We start from the raw sequence: 15378 nt of genomic DNA, 5'->3' as shown, positions 1-15378 counted from the left end.
CCAGCTGTTTTACACCTGCTGAAAATGAATCATGTTTTATTAATCCTTTCATCTCACTCTGCCCTCTAATCTCCATCATTCTTACAGTCTTCAAACCGGAGGAGCTTCGTCAGGCCCTGATGCCCACGCTTGAATCGCTCTACAGACAAGATCCAGAGTCTCTGCCATTCAGAATGCCTGTTGATCCTCAACTGCTCTGCATACCTGTATGTACCCCTGCTGAGGTTTAGATTATTTATACTTGCTCAGTTTCACATTTGCAAAAAAGTCTAACTTTTTATCTGCATTTTAACTCGTACAAATTTTAGTAGAGGGCTTAACTGCTCTGTTTTGACGTTGTGATGTTCCAGGATTACTTTGACATTGTGAAGAACCCAATGGACTTATCAACCATCAAGCGAAAGCTAGACACAGGTTAGTATGTGCTGCTGTATTTATGGAAACTTAGTAGACCACAACGAAAAAGCATAGATTTGGGGGTGTTAGAAGTTGATGTGTTAAGAAGGGAGGACTAAAAGTGTAAAAGTTTTTTGATTTCTAGATTGGAAAGTCATCATGGTTTGCGTGTGTTGGTTTTAGGTCAGTACCAGGAGCCCTGGCAGTACGTGGAAGACATCTGGCTGATGTTCAACAATGCCTGGCTGTACAATCGCAAAACCTCACGAGTCTACAAGTACTGCTCCAAGCTGGCTGAGGTTTTCGAACAGGAGATCGACCCTGTGATGCAGAGTCTTGGCTACTGTTGTGGGAGGAAGGTGAGACAAAGTGTGGAATAACTGGCTGAATGGACGAGGTGGAATAGGAGTGGGTACAGGTCACTCTTAAATTGGCAACAGCACTGCATAGGTTAGAGCTGTTCAACAGAGTTCGGTAATGGTTTGAGAGTCATTTGTATGTTCGGCAAGTATTGTGCATGTAAGTGGAAACACAAGCAATCTGCCAGAAAATCTAGTGAAAGTGCATTACATAGACAGACAAATGTCCCAAATGTTTTGTATAGCAGCCCAGAGCTCACACGATTATTAAAAAAATAAATAAAACAACTATTGGTTATTAAACTAACCCTTATCTTAATAAGCTAATTTAGTTTAGCTAAGTGTGTGTTCCTAAATGGCTCTTTCTCATCTGAGCTGCTGTGCAGAAATTTGCAGTATGTATGCGGATTTAAAAAAAAAAAAGAAAGAAAGAAAGAAGCAAAGCATTATTAATGCACTGGATTGGTATCGCGTTCCCAAGTTGTAGGACGTCACTTACACTGCTCAAGTTAAGGTGCTAAGTTGGTAACAACACCAAAGGTGAAGAAGCCCAATCCTGACACGGTGTGAAGACCTGAGTGCACGTTTGCATTGGTTCAAATTATCCCGGCCAATTAACTCATCAAAGTATTTACAAATGAACTTGAACCAGAGTCTAAGTAAACCAGGGCTTAGTGTATCTGGCTAAATATTAAGGAGTGATGCCGATAAAGTCTTACACTTTTATACTTTATAGAGGTTTTGTTTCAACACGTGAACCAATCCATGGAGCCTAAAACTATTACGGTTTTATAAAACGCAGGTTGAAGATGTGTGTTTGAATTCCTTGACCATGTTTCAGACCTGAAAACAGAAGCAAGTGAAGTGGGTTCATAGCTAAAATTGGCCTTGAGCATGCCACTGCGATATCACATTTCAGCTCTCATTAGACTCTATTTTTGGTTTTGCAGACAAATAACAAAACTGATTGCCCCTCTATTATTAAAAGCTGGCTGAAGGTATAGTACAGTGTGACAAATCGAAGTAGAACTTGACTTAATCAGTAAAGTTTTTTTTCTCAGATAAAATAAAAACCTAAACAGAACTTGGGAAATGTTGTCTCCTGTGAGTTTTTTTTTCAGGTTCAGGTTTTGTTTCTGGTTCCTCAAGTCAAGTACAAACATTTTTCTTGAAATTGTGTATATATCTTTGCCACTGTCACAGTGTGATTAAACTGAAGGTCAGTTTTAAGAAGTGCTTAGACTTGATAATAGTACTGTTGTGTGGTGTGGGGTTGTTAACTTGGGCAGCTGTCCCAGCAAGAGTGCGGGGGTGCGGTGCAATTTAACGTTGCACTTGACTGAAGTAGCACTATCCAGCAGCTTCAATGCTAATCGTATGACATAGATGGAATAGCTGCCTAGGTCGAACTCCCCACATACAGGTCCAGGGACATAAAAGTAAGACTCGGGGAGTTTATTTCATTACTTTTATAAGTATCGTAGGCTATACCAGTGAGAGGGCACTGATGAGTTTGCCTCATTCACATGATGCTGAGTGGCTAAAGATTCAGTTGTTGATGGTCAAGAGGTTAACGAGTTGTTTATCATTTTTCTTTGCTTCTCTCCATCAGCTGGAGTTCTCTCCTCAGACGTTGTGCTGCTATGGAAAGCAGCTGTGCACTATCCCCCGAGACGCTGCATACTTCAGCTACCAGAACAGGTATGGGGGGAGAAGGGAAGAGCAATAAAGAAATGAAGGGTAATAGGAAGAATGGATAGTAAAAAAGGAAGAGATTATAGAAGAGAGCCATTAAGAAGAGTTTTAGCAGTGGGCCAGTATTCAGAGAATATGAGGTAAATGCCAAATAATTATCTGATTAATTTTGTTTCCCTAAACACTTCCCTTCACTTCATGTTCTCCTTTTTTTTTTTTTTTTTTTTTTTTTTTTTGGTATTAAATATTTCCATGTGGTGCCTAATGCACTGGCATTTTAACAGTCAGTCCTCTGATCACATTCTTTTAGAAGTGTGTGTGTGTGTGTGTGTGTGTGTGTGTGTGTGTGTGTGTGTGTGTGTGTGTGTGTGTGTGTGTGTGTGTGTGTGTGTGTGTGTGTGTGTGTGTGTGTGTGTGTGTGTGTGTGTGTGTGTGTGTGTGTGTGTGAGAGAGAGATTTTTTTAAAGAAAGCTTAGAATATTTAAACACCAGTGCAAAGCAGACAAGGCTATTGACCGGACCTCATACCACAGGCTGTACCCAGGGGAGTCTACACCAAGTCTGTATGGTTTACCGAAAATACATAAACAGGGTGCTCCTTTAAGACCGATTGTCTGCATGATCGACTCTGTCACCTACTATAACATCTCCAAGTTTCTGGCTTCGATCCTCAAGCTGGTGGGCAGCTCTGAACACCACATCCAGAACAACCTGGATTTTGTTGAGAAGGTGAGAGATGTCATTATGGAGGCAGATGAAACCATGGTCTCGTACGACGTTACATCTCTCTTCACTTGCATCCCAGTCACGGAAGCGTTGGAGGTAGTTCGTAAGAGATTACAGGATGACACCAACCTCAGCAACAGGACCACTCTCAGCATCGACCAAGTGTGTTTGCTGTTGGAACTGTGTCTTCATTCCACCTACTTCACATACAAGGGTCAGTTCTACAGGCAGAAACATGGGTGTGCCATGGGCTCCCCAGTTTCACCCATCGTGGCCAATTTGTACATGGAAGAAGTGGAAAAGAGGGCTTTGCTATCCTACCCTGGAACACCACCAAGCCATTGGTTCAGATTTGTTTATGACACCTGGGTGAAAATCAAATCTCAGGACGTACCACATTTCACGGATCACATTAACTCGGTGGACGGACACCTCACATTCACCAGGGAGGATATGAAAAGTGGCAGGTTAGCCTTCTTAGACTGTGAGATTTCCATCAGTAATGGGGGACATCTAAAAGCTGACGTGTACCGTAAACCTACACATACGGATCAGTATCTAAGGTTTGACTCATCATCCACTGGAGCACAAACTGGGTGTCATCAGGACACTACAACACAGAGCGAACACCATCCCCACTGACACAGCGGCCAGGGAGGCAGAAGAACAGCACAACAAGAAGGCCCTGAGTAAATGTGGTTTCCCAGCTGGACTTTTTCAAAGCTGGAAAGGCACCTAAAGAAAGCTCCAGCTGATCCATGAGAGAAGGACAACCGCTGCCCAAGCAAAAACCTGTAGTGATCCCATATGTGTCAGGAGTATCGGAGCAGTTGAGACACATTTTTTCTAAACACCGGGTCTCTGTGGCTTTTAGGTCCCCCGACACAAACAGAGTAACATAGTGTACGCTGTTAAGTGCCAGGAGGATTGCCAGGATTTATACATCGGGGAAACCAAACAACCTTTGGCGAAGCAGATGGCACAACACAGAAGAGCTACCTCGTCAGGCCAGGACTCTGCAGTCTATTTACACCTACAGGCCAGTGGACACTCTTTCAAGGATGGGGATGTACACATCCTGGACAGGGAGGAACGCTGGTTTGAGCGCGGAGTCAAGGAGGCCATTTACGTGAAAAGGGAAAGACCATCTCTGAATCGAGGAGGGGGCCTAAGGGTACATCTTTCACCATCTTACAATGCTGTGATTGCAGCCATTCCCCAACTCTCTGTGAATGGTACTCATGGCCATTGATCAGTGGTCTTTGATCAGTGGTCTTTGGTCAGTGGTTGTTGATCAATGGTCATGAGAATTTGCATAATTAAGATTAAGGAACTGACCTCCCAGCCCATTGTTCCTTCAGTGGGCTGGTTTCAGTCATTATGCAAATGTACTGTTTATAAGATTGGGGAAACCTGCAGTCAGCTGAGACTGAAGAAGTCACTTGGATGAGTGACGAAACGTTTCTCCCACAAAACGCTACGTCCAGATGAACAGAATCGGCTTTTGGAGATTTAAACACCAGTATTAGATTTTATCTGTGTGGTAGCGAGGCAGGAAACCCATGAACAACTGCAAACGAACACTCCCTCGCTTCCTAAAATGGTTAATAAATAAATAGCATTTATATTTTGTGACAATGATCAAAGAGGCTCAATCATCTGCCTTCCTTAGTAAGTTCTCTACCCAGTGGACGGACTCCTGATTTGTCACCTTTGACTCCAGGTGCCGAATTTTATTTTTTATTTTTTTCTACAGCATAGCGAGACATAACTCTCCACCCTGCTGCAGGTTCTGGTTAGGGTGGCTCTCCACAACCAATCAAAACTGGCATCACAGGCTGTAGTCAGAGACTGTCAAGTAAAGTCTGTTCCACCAAAGGACAAGGGACTTGAGACAGGTGAAGGATATTGAGGACTAGCCTACTTGTAGGGAAATGAGATGGTGAGGAATGAAACTAGTTGGCAGTGACAGACTTTTCAAAATAACTGTGGTGGATTGGTTACTAGTAAATCAATAATGTTAAATGTAATTAAAAGTAATGGGTGACTCGCCAAAGCAAAATGGAACTGTGGGGAAACTATGCTAACGCAAATTGAAGTAGGAAGAAACTGGACAATAAAGGCCACACTTTCAAAATCTTCCCTTGATCATTTTTAAAAATTATTTCTATTATCATCATCATCATTATTAAGTCCAGTCATGCAAACTTTAGCGGAATGTGAAAGGACCGACTTTAAAATGAACTTCCTGAATGAACAGCTGAGCAGTTGTCTGTGCTTGTTCATTATCTGTTGAGTGTTTGTATTACGTCCTGTGCCACAGCTTCCTGCTCCCATTTAGCTCCTGTTGATTCTGCTCCTGCTCTGTTAGCTGTGGTGGTTGTTGTTGTTGCTGTTGTTGCTCATCCTCTCATGTCCAAATTGCTAATCTGTGCTTTGCCTCGGCTCTCTGCTGTGTGTTGTCCTGGATGTTTGTCTCGTCTTGTTCCCATACGACGTGTCTGTCTCCCCTCCTCAAATGATTGTGATATCAACATTGGCTTGCATTTGCCTTGCCCCACCATGTACCACCAACCCCCCCTCCACCTCATTCCCTCACCCCTTACAATCATGACTGGCTGTTGCGGTGACGACTTCCCTGCTGTCCTGCGTTCCTCCTTCCTGCACTTCCTGCTTGCTTGGCTTGTGGCACCCTGCCTTGCCCATGTCCTATACCATTTGGTGACTGCCCTCCCATGCGCTGTCTGTGGTTGACTGTGCTGTGGGGAATGGTGTAGTTCACCAAAATTTGGGCTTCTTGCTAACAGGTACCACTACTGCGAAAAGTGTTTCAACGAGATCCAGGGAGAGACCGTTTCCCTGGGTGACGACCCCACCCAGCCACAGACGTGAGTATTAGTTAATAAAATGTGATTTTTGAACTTAAATGTCACCTTTCAGCATGCTAGATGCTTTTTAATGCTTTCCAGTTAATCTCTTGTGTGAGTCTACACTGTTCATTTCTATTATAGGAAAAAAAGAAACTGCAATAGGTGTGCTTAAATCATATTTCATGGTGTAAACTTTACCAGCAAAGCCATGGGATGTAGACTCCACACCTAATATTTGATTTAGCAGATTTTAATACGTCAACGAGAAAAGAAAATGAACATTTCTGCATTCCACTCAATTTCTAATCAAAATTAATTTCCTCAGCATGCCCCTGAAAGAGATTTTATTAAGTGTTTTGCAATAATTTATTTTCAATTTCCACCTGCTGCAGTTTTACAGTATCCCTCTTTGTTGGTTTTAGATCAATAAGCAAGGATCAGTTTGAGAAGAAGAAGAACGACACACTGGACCCTGAGCTGTAAGTCTGCCTTTTGTCGTGGGCAAATTTAATTTTTGTGGTGGGGTGAAGAGATTTGGTCTAAGCTGTGTCCTCCCCTCTGTCCCTTTCGTCAGGTTTGTTGAATGTATGGATTGTGGTCGGAAGATGCATCAGATATGCGTCTTGCACAATGACACAATCTGGCCAGAAGGGTAAATAGCCTTTTTGTTTCCATTTGTTTGATTTCTGTGAAAGTCCAGCTGGTGTTTGGTAAAAACTGATTTTGGTTTTTATCCATCTTGTTTCTGTTTCATAGTTTTGTATGTGATGGCTGCTTAAAGAAGTCGAATAAGGCGAGGAAGGAAAACAAGTATTCTGCCAAAAGTAAGTGGACATTTGTGAGCTCACTTTTGTAATTGTGCAGCTTTTAGTGTTTCACACAGATCAGTTTGTCGTTGGTGCAATGTGGGTGTATATGCATAAAATTATACCTGAATTAACTTTGGCTATATGTTGCTCATATAACCATTTGACCAAACTCTGACATAAAATAATAATTACAGCTAAAGTTTGTGTTGGCTTTCCTCCAGCTTGATGTCTTTCCCTGCAGTTGTTCAGAGTGTGTTAGACGTACACTTACCAACAGAAGTTTTTATATTTGTCATTTCGTGCTGGCTGTTTTATACAGTTGTTGACTAACTTAACTGTCCCACAGGGTTGCCCCAAACGAAGTTGGGGGTTTTTCTGGAGCAAAGGGTGAACGACTTCTTAAAGCGACAGGCCCACCCAGAGTCTGGAGAGGTCTTCATTCGTGTTGTTCATGTATCTGATAAAGTCGTGGAGGTCAAACCAGGCATGAAGTCCAGGTACAACACTCTTCATCCAGAGCTGGAGCTAGGTTTTACCTACATCCGCTCTTGTGTGTCAACTAGATCAAGGCGTTTTGGGAATTCAAGTTGAAATCTTGCGTCTGGTAAAACCTGCAACATTTCATTAATTGAGATAAGGAAAGGTGTCAGTGTTTATTTGTGAATTAATTTTTCGATTTACTGAATTGTAAAGAACGGAGTAATGGATAGTTAAAGCTATAAATGCTTTTAAAACAAAAGATTTTGCCTTTAATTTAAAATTTCCTGATTAAAATAGTGTTGAAATGGAAGCTAACAGTGATTAAGCTAATAATTATGATGAAATAAATGCAATCTAGCTATCAGCTTGTTGCAGACGTCTGTGAGTATAGGCTTTCATTTGATTTGTACAGATTCACATTATTCACAGCTCCTGTATTAACTCGTGTTTTTGTCTCCAGATTTGTGGACAGCGGCGAGATGTCAGAGTCATTCCCATACAGGACTAAAGCCCTTTTTGCATTCGAGGACATTGATGGAGCAGACGTCTGTTTCTTTGGTATGCATGTTCAGGAGTATGGATCTGACTGCCCTCAGCCCAACCAGAGGTAAAGATATCACCATATTGTTAAACTTTTACCAAGTACTTTGTGTTTTTCTATGTTGGAATCATTTAAAATGCAGTTTTGACACAATGTTTTTTTAAAGTTAAATTTTTTCTTCTTTCATCCACTCAGGCGAGTGTACATCTCCTACCTGGATAGCGTACACTTCTTTCGGCCGCGCTGTCTAAGAACAGCAGTTTACCATGAAATACTCATTGGCTACTTGGAGTATGTGAAGAAATTGGGGTGAGTGCTGCTACAAGAAAAAAAAAACATTTTTTGTTCCGGGCTACACAAATTCTTATAAAAAGTTGTTATTTTGATATAGTTTAATTTGTCCAGTAGGTGTTTGATTTGTGTTCTCTTGTTTGAACTCGTAGCTACACCACCGGCCACATCTGGGCCTGCCCACCTAGCGAAGGCGACGACTACATCTTCCACTGTCACCCTGCAGATCAGAAGATCCCGAAGCCCAAACGCCTTCAGGAGTGGTACAAGAAAATGCTGGATAAAGCTGTGGCAGAACGGATAGTGCATGACTACAAGGTAAAGAGGCATTCTTTGACCTCTGGAGGGTTTAGAACAGGAGTAAAGATAAACTTTATTGTATAATACATGCGTAATAACAATACTGTCTGTTTACCCCAAAAGGATATATTCAAGCAGGCGACAGAGGATCGTTTGACCAGTGCCAAGGAATTGCCTTACTTTGAGGGGGACTTTTGGCCTAATGTGCTGGAGGAGAGCATCAAGGAGCTGGAGCAGGAGGAGGAGGAGAGGAAAAGGGAGGAGAACAGCACTTCCAATGAGAGTGTTGATGTAAGAATTAACGACTCAATGTAGTTCTTGAATCTAAATGCACTGATTGAAAGAGGGGTGAATAAGGGTTAGCATTGCAAACGTCAGTTTCTCATCAGTGTGATTGTTTTGTTTTAAACCACTTTTTTTTTTTTTTTTTTGGTGCAGGACACAAAAGGAGACAGCAAAAATGCAAAGAAGAAGAACAACAAAAAGACTAGTAAGAACAAGAGCAGCCTGAGCCGAGCCAATAAGAAGAAGCCTGGGATGCCTAATGTGTCCAATGACCTATCACAGAAACTCTATGCCACTATGGAAAAACACAAAGAGGTATGTGGGGTGGGGGATTTTGAGGTTTTGCCATTTTTGGGGGATGAGCTGCTGGCAAAAACGTGAAACTGTTTTAAAGACTACGTTTCATCTGATCTCCTCTCTTTTCCTCTCCTAGGTGTTCTTTGTGATTCGGCTGATTGCAGGCCCAATGGCAAATGCCTTGCCCCCTATTGCTGACCCAGATCCCCTGATGGCATGTGACCTCATGGATGGTCGTGATGCTTTCCTGACACTGGCCCGAGACAAGCACCTTGAATTCAGTTCGCTGAGGAGGTCCATGTGGAGCTCAACGTGCATGTTGGTGGAGTTGCACAACCAAAGCCAGGACCGCTTCGTTTACACGTGCAATGAGTGCAAACACCACGTGGAGACTCGCTTCCACTGTACTGTTTGTGAGGTGAGTTGGAAAGAGAAGTGAGGTGTGTTTGGTTTGTCTGATTTGTCCCAGGGCAAAATAGGTGGCGTTTGGGTTTATTATTATTACTATTATTATTATTTTTATTATTGTAATTGTTCAAAAACCTCCAAGTTACACTTCTAACTGTCTCTATTGTCATCTGTTTTAGGATTACGACCTCTGCATCACATGCTACAACACTAAGGGACATGAGCACAAGATGGAGAAGTTAGGCCTCGGCTTGGATGATGAGAGCAGCAATCAGTCTGCCGCTGCCACTCAGAGTCCCGGAGATTCCCGTCGCCTCAGCATCCAGCGCTGTATCCAGTCGCTCGTCCACGCATGCCAGTGCCGAAATGCCAATTGCTCTCTGCCGTCCTGCCAGAAGATGAAACGTGTCGTTCAGCACACAAAAGGATGCAAGAGAAAAACCAACGGTGGCTGCCCCATCTGCAAGCAGCTTATCGCATTGTGTTGTTATCATGCTAAGCACTGTCAGGAAAACAAGTGCCCAGTCCCCTTCTGTCTAAATATCAAGCACAAGCTTCGCCAGCAGCAGCTGCAGCACAGGCTTCAGCAAGCTCAGATGCTGAGAAGGAGAATGGCCAGCATGCAGAGAGTGGGCCAGCCCGCTGCAGGAGGAGCACCTGGGGGAAATGGACAACCCTCTCCTGGAGCCAACAATGGAGCTACTGGTCCTGGTACCCCTACATCGGGAACGCAGCCCCCTACCCCACAGACACCTACCCAGGGTAACATGTCTGCACCTTCTCAGCAGCAGGGGGTTGGGATGGGTGGTATGGGAACTCCAGGTGAGCAACAGCAAGGTGGTGGCATCCCCCCTCAACACCATCTCCACCAGTTTCCGTCAGCAGGTGGAGGGGGGATGATGAATTCTCCTCAGCAGCAGATGGTACCTCAGCTTCAGCAGCAGCCACCAAATCTCCAGCAGCTCCAGCAGCAGCAGCATCCTGGTAGTTTGCCTCCATACAACCCCAGACCAGCTGGAGTCCCTGCTCTTCATCAGCCCCTTGGGAAACCTGGAATGGGTCCAGCAACCCCTCCTCAGCAACAACCACCACCCAATCAAGGCCAGGGGTCCATGGGTGTCCAAGGCCAGCAACAAGGGCCACCCCTGGCTGCTGTAGAGACGGCACTAAAAATCCAGCGCCTGGCAGAGACCCAGAGACAGATGGCTCACGCCCAAGCACACATGCGTGGCTTGGGACAGGGGGGCATGATACCTCCACATCCTCACCATCAGAACAACCAGGCCCAGATGAGAATGCCCCACATTGGGGCCCAGGGCATGCCGCTCCAGGCTCAGGGAGTTGATGGAAGGACTATGTTAGATCCACAGCAACCAGGAACGCTAGCAGGGATGCAACAGGGTGGTCCTCCGTCACAATTGCCGCCTCAAGTTCAGCAGCAGGTCCAGCCAGGTGGACAGCTTCAGCCAACAAACCAGCAGTGGGGTGCTGGGGGACCAACCATGAACCAACAACAACGGCCAAACATGATGGGTCATATGACACCACAGCAGCAGCCAGCAGTTCCCCAACCACAGCAACAAATGCTGAATCAGCAGCAGCCTCAACCAGGAAACCGAGGGCTGATGCAGGCAATTGGAGGAGCAGGGGGGGTACCTGCTTCATTAGTAGCTGGATCGGGGAACTTGCCACAGGCAGCACTACAAGATCTCCTGCGAGCGCTACGCTCCCCAAGCTCAGTCTTGCAACAGCAGCAAGTCCTCAACATCCTTCGTTCCAACCCAACGCTCATGGCTGCTTTTATTCGGCAGAGAGCAGCCAGGTATCAAGGTGCTCAGGGTGGCCCTGGAGGAGCAGGCGGGCCTCCGCAAGGAGGTCCTGGAGGTGTGCGTTTCCAAGGAGCTGCTGGAGGTCTGCCTGGTGTAGGAGCGCCTGGAGCCAACCAGCTTGCCAATATGGATGGACAACAGCAGGTTAATGTGAACCAGGCAGGCCAGCCAGGGATGAACATCCCTCAGGGTGGAGCAGGGGGAGGAAATATGCCCACCATGGCTCAGCTTCAGCAGTTACAGCAGCGCCCGATGTTGCCAGGAAACTTACAGCAACAACAGCAAATGGCCACTTTGCAGCAGCAGCAGCAGCAGCAACAACAGCAGCAGCCACAGGGAGCAATGCAACCAGGTCAGCAAGGGAACATCGCCAATATGACACCACAGTTCAGAGAGATGTTTTTGAGAAGACTGCAGCAACAGCAACAGCAACAAATGGGGAACCACGGCCAGTTCCAGCAGCCTCAAGGACTCCAGCAGCAACAAGGCCAGCAAAGCTTCATGCAGCCTGGCCAGGGACAGCCAGGGATACCCCCATCTTCTCAACCCCAACCTGGGGGTGGTGTAGGGGTTCCCCAGCAGCAAGGACCACCACCAGGTGGGCCAGGACAGTTAGGCCAGCAAGGCTACCAGATGTCACAAGTAGCTGCAGTGCTCCAGCACAGGCTGATGCAGCAGCAGCAGCAGCAGCAAAATCAAATGGGTGGTCTTCAAGGACAAGATGTAGGCCCCAGTGGAGGCCCTGGAGGACCTCCACTCCAGCCTGGACAAGGTGGATCAGGGCCAGGGCAACAACCGCAGAGTGGTGCAGGTGGTGGCCCCCAAATGCCACAGACGTCCCAAGCCATGCTTGCCCAAAATATCCAGCAGAGGCTCCTGCAGCAGCAGCAACAGCAGCACCTTGGAGGGGGTTCTCCAGCCCACCATAGCAGTCCTATGAGTCCCCAGCAGCAGATGGCCCAGTCCCCCCATCACCACCTACAGGGACAAGGAGGACTCGGTCCAGCTGGATCGCTCAGCAGTCAGGTCCGGTCCCCTCAGCCCTCACCAAGGCCACAGTCGCAGCCTCCACGCTCCAGCCCGTCCCCACGCATGCAGCCTTCCTCCCAGCCTCAGCCCTCACCTCACCGCATCTCCCCTCAGACCCAGAGTGGGTCGCCCCACCCAGGGCATCTCGGTCAACATTACTCCAACATGGCACCACCCCAACCTCCACAACCCCAGCAACAGCAGCCAGGTAGTTCTGTAGATCCTAGTCAGTACAATTCGGACCAGAACTCTATTATGTCTCAGCTGAGTGGGATGACGGGGATGCACGGTGGACAAGGGGGGCAATCAGACATGTTGGGTGGGAACAACAACAGCGGCGGCGGCAGCAACAACAACAACCAGGAGCTGGGAACGAACATTAACCACAACCTGATGTAGCCTTGACTCTGTACTGTCTCTCTCCGTCGTGATGCTCTGATCTGTTGCCCCAAATGACAAACTGCCATGAAAGGAGAGCGGGGCAGCTTTGGGGTTTTAGAAGTTTTTATTTTTTATTTAAATATTTTTCTGATGTATAAATATGAACTGAAAGCTTCCTTCCTATGGGAGATGCAACATCAATCTTAGAAGTCAATAATTGAATAAATTAAAACAATGGTAAGTTATTGCTGTTAATAAATATCTATATATTTTTGCCAATTGTGTACAAAAAAGGTGGAAGGTCAGTGTTTCAGGTTGAAGATATTACTTCTTTAAGTATATGACAATATTTTTGGGGACTGAGAATTTTTGCCTTTTTATGAATATTTTTAAGATTTCAAATGTTGCTAAAAATGAGAGTTGACATGATGTACTTTTTTTTCTTATTCTTTTATTTTTTCTCCTCAAATACCCATCATGATTGTATCTATTTTGCAGAGTACGTTTATTTTATTTCTATATTATTATAATTATTATTATTTCGTGCCCTCGGCGATTCGTTAATCAGGCATCAACATATCTTCCGTTACCCGACCCTTCTTCTGGACACACAAACGTAGATTTTTTTTCCAGTGACTGCAGCGATTCAGAAGTATATTTATTGGGTTTGTGGGTGGTTAGGAAGGTGTGTTCAATGCAGTTTGATTTATTTTTTACATTTTTTTGACAGCTATCCCAGGTTTGTCTTCGTCAGGGTTTCTATAATTTGAATTAAACCGTAAGATCTTTTGTTTTTGTTTTTTTTCCCTTATGGGGCCGCCTCTTCGCACTTCTCCTGTGAATGTGCACACTTTCTTCATCCTAACTTCTCCTGCTCCACAACCTGCGTACTATATACCTGTATTATAGCTGTTGAAGCTCGCTGATGATTTAAAAAAAGAAAAAGAAAAAAAAAAGGTTGTGTGTACATATATTACAGCTGCATTTATGAACAGTAACCTGGAGAAGAGGTCGCTAAAATCCCGCCTTTATCCCGAACCCCAACGGTTTTCCTTACATCCTTATCCTCCCCCCGTCCCACACCCTCACGACTGCCTCTCAGCCACAAGGTTTAATTCACTGTTAGTACTGTACAAATTAAGAAATGGTGGACTTGGATACTTTTTGTTTGTTTGTTTTTTCTTTTGTAATGAAAGTGAAAGATGTAAAATAAGTGTACATACTTTAAAATCTTATGAGCAGAGACATTTTCTGCTGTTGTTTCCTCTTGTTTGATTGAATATTTGCTTGTATGTGTTTGGAAAAAAAAGTGCTCCTGAGCTACTGTACAGTATTGTTTTGTTTTGTTTTCTATAATGTACAGTATGGGGTGTAGTCGGTCACAAGCACCAATGCGCCTTTTTCTGTGTAAGGTTTTAGGGAGGCTATAGCAACCGAGTCACACACCTAAACAATCTCAGCAGTTAAGACAGGAAACCTGTACGACGATGAGCCGAAGCTGGGGTCGGTTAGAGGTGTGACTTAAGAGTTCAAATTTGGTCATTTAGCTTTTTATGGAGAGGACTGAAGACACAATATTCACATGCTCACTATTTTTCTTAAAGGTCGGGCTTGCTGGGTATGGGGAAGGGAACGCATCAGAAACCAGGTGGCAATATATCTTGAGACTTATTTTATAAGAAAAAAAAAAACAAGGAAAAACTGTCTTTTATAAATAGATATATTATTTAATTTTATTTTTTGGAAATAAAACTTGAAGCTACAGGAATTAATAGATAAAACATGCTTTGTTTTTGTATTAAAGATGTTATGGTGATGCAAAAAGAACCTGCAGACAGTCTTTCAGTTCGCCTGGGGAGGCCTTGGAGTATATTATACCATCCTTTTTTTTTTCTTTTTTTTTTTCTCTTTTCTTTTTGGTTGTTTTGAAGAAATGTTTCATGTACATGAATATAGTTGTAAACATACTGAATCACTGTACAAACTGATGGCAACTGAACAAATAGTTTTGTTTTTATCATTTCTTTTTCCTAAAGAGACTGGAAGTAAGACTATTTAAATATTTGTTTAGTATTCAAATGGAATCTTTGACCACTCTCTTCTTTTCTTTTTTGTTCTTGTTAACAGTTTTGGTGCTTGCTGAGAGAAAGCAAAAATAACTGTTGCTCCATTTTCATTAGTTTCTTTTAAGTTATTTCGGTGGTCTGATTGTTTTTGTTTTTGCCAATAAATTAATTGTACAATAAAGTATGTTTGTACCATTGGGGAAAAAAAACTTCTTTTTTTTTTCTCTGTCAGTTATTAATGACAATATGATGCATCTGCGCATCAGTCAGAAGCCTGTGCCATTTGAAGATGGACAGTAAATAAGTCTAAAAAAATTCCACATTTAAGCGATGAAGAGGTTTAAAGGGTTTTTGCCAGAGGACACTGAAAATTGTTTTGTCATCCTGTGGGGACGAGTTTGTTCAGCTCTAGCATTTTAGAAAGAAGTTGTGTCAGCATGTTTTCTGTTAAAAGATCAGATATTATGAGATATTTTTCAAACTCTCAAACACGTGTATATAGTCCTTAAAATTTACTATATCTTGTACGAAGTGCCAAACTGGAGTTCTTGAATTGTCATTTGAAGCTGCCTTCAGAAAAACGATTCTGTCCGAGTTTTAAGCCTGAGATTTGTTT

The 15378-nt window shown here is 44.0% G+C and overlaps 1 protein-coding gene across 6 annotated transcripts in view; it reads left to right on the top strand.

The window, feature by feature from the left end:
* ep300a (EP300 lysine acetyltransferase a) overlaps positions 1–14959 on the top strand; it is a 31989-nt gene extending 17030 nt beyond the window's left edge. For 4 of the 6 annotated variants that reach the window (XM_082543631.1, XM_082543630.1, XM_082543628.1 and 1 more), the window contains exons 16-31: positions 88–206; positions 351–414; positions 580–755; positions 2368–2456; positions 5954–6064; positions 6469–6525; positions 6621–6698; positions 6803–6870; positions 7202–7352; positions 7796–7942; positions 8072–8185; positions 8320–8485; positions 8591–8758; positions 8906–9067; positions 9186–9467; positions 9637–14959. In XM_082543631.1, coding sequence (XP_082399757.1) covers positions 88–206; positions 351–414; positions 580–755; positions 2368–2456; positions 5954–6064; positions 6469–6525; positions 6621–6698; positions 6803–6870; positions 7202–7352; positions 7796–7942; positions 8072–8185; positions 8320–8485; positions 8591–8758; positions 8906–9067; positions 9186–9467; positions 9637–12714 — 5030 coding nt within the window. In that variant the 3' untranslated portion in view covers positions 12715–14959. The remainder of the gene's footprint in view (positions 1–87; positions 207–350; positions 415–579; positions 756–2367; positions 2457–5953; positions 6065–6468; positions 6526–6620; positions 6699–6802; positions 6871–7201; positions 7353–7795; positions 7943–8071; positions 8186–8319; positions 8486–8590; positions 8759–8905; positions 9068–9185; positions 9468–9636) is intronic. The other 2 variants (XM_082543632.1, XM_082543629.1) reach the window with 1 other exon arrangement.
* The last annotated feature ends 419 nt before the right edge of the window (positions 14960–15378 follow it).

The sequence above is a fragment of the Aulonocara stuartgranti genome (genome assembly GCF_965226115.1).
Source record: "Aulonocara stuartgranti genome assembly, chromosome: 8".
Taxonomy (NCBI): Eukaryota; Metazoa; Chordata; class Actinopteri; order Cichliformes; family Cichlidae; genus Aulonocara; species Aulonocara stuartgranti.
This window is presented reverse-complemented; position numbering and strand designations above follow the sequence as displayed.